The 12,017-nt window shown below is 37.5% G+C and overlaps 1 protein-coding gene across 2 annotated transcripts in view; it reads left to right on the top strand.

Moving 5' to 3' along the window:
- The first annotated feature begins 1,984 nt into the window (after window positions 1-1,984).
- Window positions 1,985-12,017, top strand: part of FAM184A (family with sequence similarity 184 member A) — a 52,621-nt gene continuing 42,588 nt past the window's right edge. For both annotated transcript variants that reach the window (XM_082481096.1, XM_082481097.1), the window contains exons 1-4: window positions 1,985-2,784; window positions 5,667-5,802; window positions 9,966-10,147; window positions 10,781-10,978. In XM_082481096.1, coding sequence (XP_082337222.1) covers window positions 2,074-2,784; window positions 5,667-5,802; window positions 9,966-10,147; window positions 10,781-10,978 — 1,227 coding nt within the window. In that variant the 5' untranslated portion in view covers window positions 1,985-2,073. The remainder of the gene's footprint in view (window positions 2,785-5,666; window positions 5,803-9,965; window positions 10,148-10,780; window positions 10,979-12,017) is intronic.

A 12,017-nucleotide genomic window follows, 5' to 3' on the forward strand; every position in this document is an offset into this window, starting at 1 on the left:
ACTATATTGGCGACAGGAGGGAGGTGAAAGCTTTGTGCTCAGAAGTTACTGTTGGCATCACCAAAGACAATGAAAATATAAAAAGTTGAAACCTTGGGTGAAAGGCATTGCAGTCATAGTTGTGTTTCTGCTAATGAAATTGCATATAGTATTGCTGTCATTTTTTTGCAGTGTATTGGAGGAGTTTTCTGAATCTCTGAACCATGAAGCTCTTTTGCAATAGGAAAATCTATTATTTTTTTTTTAGGGAGGAAGAAAGGCAGAAGTCTACCTGCTGCCTATGGAGATATTAGCAGAATTAAGAACAGTTTCCAAAACCATGGCAGATAATTTTTCCCCTCTTTCATTAATAAAGTGTACGGATGTTAGAATAATGTAAGTTAAACTGTTTTTTGTGATATTTTTTTTTTTTTTTTATTTCCTTACTATATAAAGGTGAGTGAGTCTTTAGGTTTTTTCTTTCCATCTTATACTGCCCCTTCTTCCATAAGCCATAAACTTTCCTTTTCTTCTGAGTTCCAGCCTTCCTGGACTCCTTTGTCCTTCAGGACTGCCTCCCAAGGGACTCTGTCAACCAGTCTCCTAAACAGGCCAAAGTCTGCCTTCTGGAAGTCCAAGGTGGCAGTTCTGCTAACCCCCATCCTTTTTCTCCAGGAACTGAAAACTCTGTTATTTCATGATCACTGCTTCTTCTTTGCTGTCCATCTTTGTTGTTTCTTGTTTGTTTTTAAGATACACAAAATATACCAATCATAAGATGTTGCTGAGGCCCCATCCCTGGAGGCTGGACGTGGCCTTGGACAACCTGGTCTAGTGAGAGGTGTCCCTGCCTATGGCAGGGAGGTTGGAACTCAATGATCTTCAAGGTCCTTTCCAACCTAAACCATTCTGTGATTCTATAAGACTTTTTTTTTCTGTTCACATCTGTTTTATAATTCTGCTGCCTGTAACATATCTGGGAATTGTGAGGATTTGCTGGAGTTCTTGGAGCACAAAATACAGTATTAAAACCACTTATTGCATGAATAATGTATTCGCTGATACATACATACACACATGCTTATCTGTACCTCTATATTGGCGAGAGTACTTCCTAGTTAAAAACCAAAAAGACAACCTACCATGCTGGGGTGCAATTGAAACATCCCATAGGATATATCTGGTTATTTTAAAACTTTCACTGAAATTTAGGCAACTTTGCTGGTTTCACAGCCTTCTGCTTGCCTCCCTGCACTCCCCAGACTGCTGGCTGCCCTGCCAGCTACTTTTCTGTTCAGCTAACGTATGAGCTGGAAAGTTGGGGAGCTTATGTAGTGAGGGACCTTAAACCTTAGGAGATTCACATACACAAGATGCCTACTAGGTAAGCTGTCAAAACTGAAATTGTATCTGGGCGACCATCAGGCCTACAAAACAGAACAACCAATGTTAGCATTTTTGATGTTTTTAAAATGAAATCTTTAAGAACCATTAGCATTTGGAAAGGAGGAATTGGAGATTTGTATTTTGTTCCAGTTTAATTTCATGTTGTAATGTGTACTGTGTGTGTTATTCACCAACAGAAAACCTCTGTTCAAATTTCTTTTTAGGCTATGATTTTAATTTTTTTAAATAAATGTTTTGGGTTTTAGTGCGTTGAATGTGCTTTTTTTTTCTCAGTGGTATTTTTAGCAACAATAAAGGCAAAACTTTCATCAGGAAAACTATAGGTTAAAAAGTATAGAAAAAACATTCTACAAGAGGTATAAGATTGTCATGACTAATACAGTGTTTACACAGTCACATTCATAATAATATTCAGTGTCTTATTTGTATCATGAAAACATGCCAGATTGTCAGTTACTTTCAGAGTGCCTAGGTGTTTTTTCTTATGATTTAATAGATAATCAGAATGCCTTTCTCTAATATAATATTATTTCATGTTTGTAGGTAATATATGCTTTGAACACTAAAAATGATGAACATGAAGCTGCTATCCAAGCCCTTAAGGATGCTCACGAAGAAGAAATTCAACAAATTCTTGCAGAGACCAGAGAGAAGATCTTGCAGTATAAAAGTAAAGTTGCAGAAGAAATGGATCTCAAGAGAAAGATCCAGGTTTTAGAAGAGTCACTGGAAGATCATAAAAAGATGAAACATCAGGCCTTGACAGAATTTGAAGCCTATAAAGATAGAGTTGAAGATATGCAGCTTTGTGCAGAAGCTCAGCATGTCCAACGTGTAGTGACCATGTCAAGAGAAGTAGAAGAGATCAGAAAGAAATTTGAGGAAAGGCTACGAAGTTTCATACAGTTGCAAGTGCAGTATGAGAAGGACAAGCGTACAGCTCTGGAAGACTTGAAAGCTGCCCACAGGCTTGAGATTCAAGAACTTTTGAAAACTCAACAGAGTCAGAATGCCACTTTAAGTAAGGGGCAAGAAAAGCTAGAGGAATTGCATAGACTGGAGCTGGAAGACTTGAACAGTAAAGTTGAAGAGTTAAGACTGGAAAGAAAAAAACTCATTGAGGACTATGAAGGCAAACTCAGCAAAGCACAATCCTTCTATGAACACGAACTTGATTCTTTGAAAAGGTCTCAGCTTTTTACAGCAGAAAGTCTGCATGCTTGCAAAGAAAAAGAAGTGGAGCTAAGAAAAGAATTTCAAAATCAGGAAAGTATGTTACGGAAGAACCTGGGAAAGCTTAAAACTGAGTTGCAGATGGTCCAGGATGAAGCTTCCAGTCTACGGGAAAAATGTCAAAAACTTCAGGTGGCTCTTGGTACAGCAGAAAACAATGTTCAGGTGAGACCATTGATATGTTATTCCCAAGACTTTGAATTTGCTTTTCCTATTTATGCTGTCTTTCCATGAGGCTGGTAAGTTGAGATGACTGGAACTAAAGTTTCTCTCGCTTGTACTTGATTATCATCTACTTCTAAATTTTTAAATTTATATTATTTTGTGTTTAATTTTCCCAAACTGAATTAATACTACTTTATATTCCAGTAGAATCTAGAAGCACCTACCCAGGAGAAAGTTTTGGTTTCCTTCCTTTCAGCTGTTCATGAGCAGAACTTGATTGTTCTAGTCATACTCAATAGACTACTCAAAACTGGTATCACTTAAAGAGCAGACAAAAAACCCCAAACCAAACCCTGTTACCTCCCACTTGAAAGAAAGAAAAAAAGAGGTGGGGAGCAAAAAGCTAAGCAATATCTTTGCATTGGGTCTCCACATAGATGGATCCTGTCCTTCCTCCCCTCAAAAAAAGGATTTAGAGGGGGAAGGAGGATGTTGGTGACTGATACCGTTTGAGATGCTACGCTGACAAACTGAAATGCTTGCTAGAGAAACCACCTTAGACTATAGAGTTTCTTCAAAAATATATTTGACAGGAATGTAATAAAACTGACGTTATAAATACAATGAATATTCTGTATTCAGTGCAGTCTTGCTTGTAGACATCATTAGTGACTATCTTGCCTAAACATGTTGAGTGTTAAGAAAAGTAAGTTTGTGGGAGGTAAGAAGAAAAGACCTTTCTGAATTGTTTTAACATTTTTGTTATAACATCTTTGGTGCTGTTTTCACAAGCAGTAACCGAAGCGCTGCACACATTTTCAGTATGTACTGGCTTTGGCTGGGATAGAATTAGTTTTCTTCATAGTAGCTTGTATGGGGCTCTGTTTTGGATTTGTGCTGGAAACACTGTTGATGCTACCAAGATGTTTTAGCTATTTCTGAGCAGTGCTTTCACAGAGTCAAGGCCTTTTCTGCTCCTCACGCTGCCCTGCCAGCAAGGAGGCTGGGAGTGCACAAAGAGTTGGGAGGAGACACAGCCAGGACAATGACCAAAGAGATAGTCCATGCCATATGATGTCATGCTCAGTAATAAAAGCTGGGAGGAGAAGGAAGAGGGGGACGTTTGGAGTTATTGGTGTTTGTCTTCTCAAGTAACCGTTACATGTGATTGAGTCCTGCTTTCCTGGAGATGGCTGAACACCTGCCTACTGCTGGGAAGAAATGAATGAAGGTCCTTATTTTGCCTTGCTTGCATGCACAGCTTTTTCTTTACCTATTAAACTGTTTTTATCTCAACCCACAAGTTTTCTCACTTTTACCTTTCTGATTGTCTCCTCCGTCCTGCTGGAGGGCAATGACTGAGCAGCTGTGTGGTACTTAGCTGCTTACCAGAGTAAACCACAACACAGTGTTATTTAGTATCTAAAGTTTCTTGTCCTTGAAGAAGAACAAGACATCCCAGAAATATAAAGACTGATTTTTTTTTTTTTTATTTTTTTTTATTATTGTTTTTTCAGTCAGCAAAAAATAGGACTGACTGTGCTGGACTTGAAGGAAAAGATTCTGTAAAATTCTGCTTGCTTTTTGGTAGCTGTGCTGAGGTCTGGAGAACAGTAATTTCTGTGAATAAGCCTAAGTATCTCTTCTTTTGTGTTTGTAGTTACTCTCAAGTTTCAAAGCCAAAAGTACCTTAAATGTGATGGTCGGAGTAATTTTGGAAGCATCAGTGGGTAAAGCTGAGATGGGCCATGAGCTTTTCCTGTTTTGAATCTAATTCCAGCCTATCTTTTGAACTATCCTTCTTTCTTGTGTTTAAAAACTACAAGGTATAGTGAAAGAAGACTGCCACCTTTATCATATGTTAAATTCAGAATACCTTTTTCCACTTTCCCACGGGGCCTTCCAAAAGTTCCTTTCCAACTCTATCCAGTTAATGAAGCGGAACTCTTGCCTTTCAATTGATTACACCAAGGAGGTGGATTTCTGGCAAGCTGAAGTGAAGAGGAAACCCACTGTATATTGATTATACCTGCAATAAGGGAGTTCATCTTGGTTCCAAAGAGGAGGAGTCTAGTACACTATTCACAGCAGATTTTTAAGTCAAGTCCTGCTCTCCTCATCATGGATGAGGTGACCAAAGGCATAATCTCACCACTTCTGGTATTCGTGTTTCATTACACAACCTGTGTAGTGTCCAGTGTTTTCTCCAATTCTTTTTCCTGCTTTAGTTTCTGAAATGATCTGTTTACTATTCCAGTGACTTGAATGATGAGAAATCTAGCTTTCCTTTTAAAACAGAACAAGGTTACCTTTTCCTTCCTGCATGGCTGAGAACACGTCATCGTCACACTACCCAACATATGCTATTGTGAATCAGTATATCAGACTTAAAACATACTAAAAGTTTGATTTAACTAACTGCCTATCTCTCATTTTACGTATATCCATGTGCAGCTTATTTTGTGTCAGTACTGAACACTCACAGTTGCTGTGAAGGACACAGTAAACTTCTGTGAACATGTAATGTATTCTTCAATGTGAAGAACTCTCAGATACCAGAAACCAGGTTTCTCAGATTGGCCCCCAAACTCTGTGGACCATTTTACTGTTTTTATTTTTCATATACCTTTTTGAATGTTGTCACATTTCTCTTATGCATCCTTGTCATGCCATATATCCAGTATCTTATAGCGCTTCAACAATATCTTTGGAAAAATGCATAGTACAAAATGAATATGACTAATATTACAAGATTGCAGCTTTTGTATGAATAAAACTTGTTTGCTGGAGGGTCTTTTCAGTTCATTTTAACCTGGTGCTCATTTAAATTTAAATGTGATTGTATATAATGATAACAGGTGGTTATACTGTTCTTTCTCTAGGTTCTTCAAAAACAGCTAGATGATGTGAAGGAGGAGGAGATGTCATTGTTAAGCAAACACAAAGAAGTGGAAAGTGAGCTAGCAGCTGCTAGAGAGCGCTTACAGCAGCAGGCCACTGATCTTGTTCTCAAAGCCAGTATGTATGTCAGTAACTTAATCTGGAAACGAACTTCATCTATTTATTCTAGCCTTTCCTTTTTCTGTTAACCTTGTGCAGGTTTAGAGTGCCTAAAGACTGTTCAATGCTGTCCATAGATGTTTCTGACAAGTTTTGATTTTTAAATTGTTTTAATATCATATGCGTTGTACTTATGACTCTTTTTCTGTGTACTTATTTGTCCAAATGTTTTACTTTGTATGGCATGTATGAATCTTCCAGGCCTTGGAATTTTTTGCCTTAACTGCACTTGTACAGAATGCTTCTGTTGTGTATCTATTCTCCACATAATCACTGAGACGTGCTTCCTGTTCCTCCATCCTTTTTCGGTTGCCTTGTCTTTTTGCTGAGACTGCGGTACTTTGCTTTATACCTACTGTCAGAAGACTTGTAGCTTATTGGTTAAAAAAAAAAAAATAGAACGGTTTAGGTTAGAAGGGACCTTGAAGGTCATCTAGTTCCAACCCCCCTGCCATAGGCAGGGACACCTCCCACTAGACCAGGTTCCCCAAGGCCACATCCAGCCTGGCCTTGAACACCTCCATGGATGGGGCATACACAGCTTCTCTGGGCAACCTGTTCCAGAGCCTCACCACCCTCAGAGTGAAGAATTTCTTCCTGATATCTAATCTAAATCTACCCTCTTCCAGTTTGAAGCCATTCCCCCTTATCCTGTTACTACATACCCTTGTAAAAAGTCCTTCCCCAGCTCTCCCGTAAGCCCTCTTTAGGTACTGGAAGGCTGCTATAAGGTCTCCCCGGAGCCTTCTCTTCTCCAGGCTGAACAACCCCAACTCTTTCAGCCTCTCCTCATAGGTGCCATGCTCCAGCCCTTGGATCATCTTTGTGGCCCTGTTAGGGTTTTCTTTATAGCTGTTTTCTTGACTTTTCTGTGCACATTGGCATATGGAAAGGCATAGAAAACGGCTTAAGATTTCCCTGTCCACATGTGGGTTTTAACTTACTGGCGTCGTCTCTCTAGTAAACTGTTTAGTGGGATGACATGGGCTTGGGCCCAAGTACTTGAGCTTGGTTAACTCTACTATAGGTAGGACTGCAGGCTAAAAATAAGCCCCTGACATATCTTTGGCCTTTTTCAACTAGACCGGTCGTAGAAATACCCGATTATTTTCCACAGCAGTTAGCACAAGCCCGGGGGCTCTTCCCAAAAGTCAGTTTGGATATGATCACCTTGTTTTGAAGGCTGGGACGTTGCCAGACTGCTAGTCAGCCTTGGGGACAGAAAATACTTCACAGCATTAACTTGCTAATACTTTAATCGTTTACTATTTATATTATATACTATATATAATACTATATTTACTGTTACTGTAATGGCTTACTATTAGCTGGCTACATATGGCCTAGCCCTCAAACGGTGTATGTGATTGTGGCCTGTATCAAGGTTTTATTTCTGTCCTCCAAATAATGAAGCGGTTCCTACAGCTGGACAGAGTGTGTCTGCTACCTAGGAGAGTTTCATGCCTAGGACAATAGACATAGATGAGCTAGCTAAGGTAAGGGCTAGGAATAGTCTGGGCTAAATGTTCGGACAATATAGAGCCAGCTGGGACCCAAGACCAAAATGTCCTACTGGATATAAATAGCTAAAAGGAATGGGCTCCCTGCGAAGAGGATTTCAAATGGGAATCTGACCCTCCAAAAAACATGTGAGGCACTCATAGAAAAAAAAAAAAATCATAACATGAGATTGATGGAGGAAATAAACCTGTTCTCACACACACTTTGGCCATTCCTGTTTCCTTCCTTAGCTGGAAGCATGGGAGAGGTTCAGCAGCCAGCCCCAGATTTACTGGAAACAATATCCAGGCTGTTTTTCCTTACTACTGATAGCAGTGAGTCATCTAGACTGTGTGTCCAGCACTGGTCTCCTCCGGCACTGAGGTTTTTAGCTTTAGCAGAAATTGCAGTGCGTCCACGCTGTTGCTGAGCTCAGTGGCACTGTCAATAGCACATCCTTGCTTTATGGCACCTTGCTGTGCAACAAGAACCAGGAGCCCTGTTTACAGTGGTGCCACTAAGCCATTACTGTGTAATACAATTGATTACCAACCCATTTGGAAATGGTTTCTGATACTGGCCCACAGCCACCTCCTTTGATTTTTCAGCTCACACTTGGAAGTCAAAAATTTTGCCACGAAGAAACTAAATTCTCATACTTAATTCAAAATATTTACTCATCGTGTTGCAATTTGAGAATGCTGTATTAAGTCTTTTATGAGAAATTAACATATTCCTCTTCTATTTATCCTGAGATTCTAAACTTGAAAGGAAACTGCTGCATTTCATACCTTCTGTGTAGAGCGTGTGGAATGGGAAGCCTCTATTGTGTGTTTGTATTGCTAGGACAAAATCTCTAGATTAGTGTGTGTGTGTACTTTACAATAAAATATGTGTGTACCTAATACTTCCTGACAAACTTGAAATTCTTGTACGATTATTTTCCTTGTTACGTTCTACAATCTGGGTTTGCAAATACATTTAAATAGCCGAACTTTTGAAACAAAGTAGTTTTTGCAACGTTACGGAAGTTAGATACTCATTATCTTAAGTTTTTCTCTTCAGTTTTTAGTTTTATCAAACAAAAATGCCAAAATGATTCTTAGAATTCATCAGAATTCGTACAATGAGAAATGTGCATTGTTTAAAAAAATACTACTAATTTTGTAGCATTTTTCATGGCCGAATTCCATTATACCACTGTCCTTCACTTCACATCAGTGTCCACAAACAACAAAGGCTAAAACAGTTTCTTTTTTGGCACAGGTCTTGTTTTAACTGCAGATGGAAATGAATTGGGAGGCTCAGTGGTTTTGTCTTCTGAGAAAGTGACACACAGTCCACTTTCTTAGTAACTTAAATTTAAAAGTAATACTCTTATTAAAACTCAACTAATCTGTCATTTTTGAAAGTTATAATAAAACAGAGGGGAAGGGGTGAGGGAACAGGTCTCTCCTAGAAGTTGTGAATACAAAAACAATAAAAAAAACTTATTCTGAATAAATAACATTTTCTTATCTAGATGCTTTCTTTATGTGAAATTCTTAAGGATCTCTGTATAATCCTACAAAGTCTGTTTATTTACCACTTAATTTTATCATGTGCTAATTTTTAAAAGGTGTGTTTCATACATGTCTACGTCATGCAATTTATGAAAGGGATAATAGGGTATTTCTATCAAAAGAAACCATTCCGATGTGGAATATCAGCTTCGGTATGACTTCATGATGCTTCTACAAAGATGTTAAAATAACGGGAGAACATCCCCTTTTTGTCTTTCAATTGAACAAACTTAGGAGTGTCCTCTTTACCAAAATAGTCTTCTATCTTCTCCTAAGCCTTTCCCAGAATAACAGGAGTTTCACTGCTTTAGTCAGTTACCTAGTAGTAGTATTTTCAGTAACACAGATATAAATTAAGAAAAACAAGTACAAGAATTTCTGAAGTCACAAACCTTTTCCACTGGTGATGTGAAGGACAGATAATTATACTGTCTAGCTTTGTAGATTTTTTTTTTTTAAATATAAATAAAGAAATTGAAAACAAGCCTCTAAACTGCAAAGATTTAGATCATACTTTACAATGGAGAGAATGAATTCTGCTACATTTTTAGTTGTATACCTATAGCAAAATAAACAAACTGTAATTCCATAAGTTTTATATAGCTTTAGTTGCTATACCTTGCATGCTGGTTAAATTATGAGTTTGATAAAACAATAACATCTTTACCATTAGACTTCAGTGTTCTGCTTTCTGTTGTGTACCTTATTGTGGGATAAAAATGTGTGGTTTTAGGTGGGGTAAAATCTTCAAGATAGACTGTCCATGTTCATACTATTGTCTACCTCTGCTTTCTCTTGGAGTCAGTATGCAACTTTGAACCAGGAAAATTGAAACTAAAGGAGCCCCAGCACCAAGCACTCTACTGTTGTTGGGCACTTTACAATAAAACTAAAAAAGGGAGAAGTGGAGGGGAAGATAAGCATTGCAGTGAAGATAATGGAGATCCATGTGAAAGCTTCCACTAGACTTGTACTTCTGGAAATTACTGAAGTATGAATGTGTACTTAAATTACATGAAACCAATGGTGTGAGGTTTTAAAGACCTGTTTTGTTTTTAGGTCACATCGGAATGCTTCAAGCTACTCAAATGACTCAAGAAGTTACAATCAGAGATTTGGAATCGGAAAAGTCTAGATTAAAAGAAAAACTATCTCAACTGGAAGAGGAAAGAAACTTACTACAAAGCAAGACACAGAGTCTGGATGAGCGACAAAGGCAGCAAATTCTGGCCTTAGAGAAGGTTAAACAGCTTATTGGCTTTAGTTGAATAAAAATAAAAAACCTAGAATTCCAGGAAAAAATGGTTATGTTTTAATTTTTGTGTGCTATGACCAGTAGTAGTATGTTCCAAGTGTATCTCATGTACCAACGTAGAATGACCAATGTAGAGTGTAAAGTGAGAGAAGAGGGAAGTCAGATGTTCAGGCTGCTTTGGACATCATCTAACAATTTCATTTAATTTATGACCTCCTATGTAGATGCCTAGTATCTAAAGTGTCTCACTAAGGAGAAATGTGAAATGGTTAAAGAAGAATTAAAAAAGCCATGCTCTGAAAATGTGCTGAACATGTTTGAAAATACCAAACTGAAATTTTCTATAGGTATGATACCTGATTGCTGTTTCCCCAGATTAAATAGAGAAAAAAAATAGGTTTTAGTAGTGATATATTGCTTTGCATGGGTATATCGAAACTACCTTTTTGGTTAATGAATTACTTAGTCAGTGCTTAGCATTTGCTAAATTTGTTTTATATGGAAGTTAATTTCTGTAGATTTATTTAATCAGTAGTGTTCTTGTATTTTTTCCACTTACTCTTCAGATTTTTTTTGCTGTTTAATAGAAATTATTGTTTTGTTCCTCTGTCTCTTTTAGAAAGTAAATGAAGCAAGGGAGACACAACGTGAATATTATGAGAAGGAGCTGGTGAAATTGCAAGCAAGATTGGAAGGAGAAGCTGCACAGTTAAAGGAGGCACATTCTAAGACCTTAGAAGAATTGGCGTGGAAACATCATACTGCAATTGAGGCCGCACACAGTAATGCTAATAAGGATAAGAAAAAACTGCAGATGGTAGGTTTGAGTTTTCTTAATAATCAAACATATTATGAAAAGCAAATGTTAGTTTGAACTCTGTACTGCATGTTTTTGTTGTATGGCAAGTTTTATTTGGAGTTACCTGCAGATCTGCTGTGCCTCTCTGAAGAAACTGCTCAGCCTTTTTTAAAGTAACGTATACCTTGCTAAAAAAAAAAAAAAAAGGCATTTGTACTGTCACTTGTCTGAATACAGAAGACAAATTCTAAACAAAAAAAACTTGAGTATAGCAGGTGTGTTTTTTTCCTAGGCTTTGTGACCCATATTCAGAAAGGTTGGTATATCACTCAAGATCAGTTCTTCTGAAGGAGATCAAAAATTATGTTACTTTAATATTTATTTAAAATTCTCATCAACAGTCCAGAAGTACTAAACATTATTGTACTGGTACTTGAATATAGGTATACTCAGAAGATGACAACAGCTGTTCCTAACTTACATCATAAAATTATGCTAACTGTGTATTGACTATTCATTTACCTTTGACTGGAATCCTGAATCTGAAAGGCTTTTTTGTTTCACAAAATTGGCCTTTTCTGTGTTGGCATAAATGATAGGACCAATTTTGAATTAGTGTATCTTAATCTTATTGTATGTACATTATGCACAAATTTTACCTTATACAGTAAATACAAGATATTAATAGCCTGAACACACTAGGCTCCTCTGGTGTGTTCACTGGAAATATACCAAGAAACACAGTTGTAGTTAGTGATGTGCCTCTCAGACTTTTTTTTGGGGGTGGGGTGTTGGTTTTTGTGTGGGATTTTTTTTTTTGTGAATTATTTTAGTGGTGTATTGCTGCTTAGCTTTAGTTTGAATAAACCCCAAAGATTTTTTCATGTCTTCTAGTAGTGGAAGTAGTTCTCGGAGACATACATGCATGTGATCTTTCATGTTCGCTTTCTTTGTAACTTTAAACATGCCTGTTATTAATACATGGTTTCTTAAGGGTTTCTGGTAATGTTTTACTTCAGTAAGATGTAGGGTTCGTTTTGTTTTGTTTTTCTTTTCT

Source organism: Vanellus vanellus (assembly GCF_965231255.1).
Source record: "Vanellus vanellus genome assembly, chromosome: 3".
Classification (NCBI taxonomy): Eukaryota; Metazoa; Chordata; class Aves; order Charadriiformes; family Charadriidae; genus Vanellus; species Vanellus vanellus.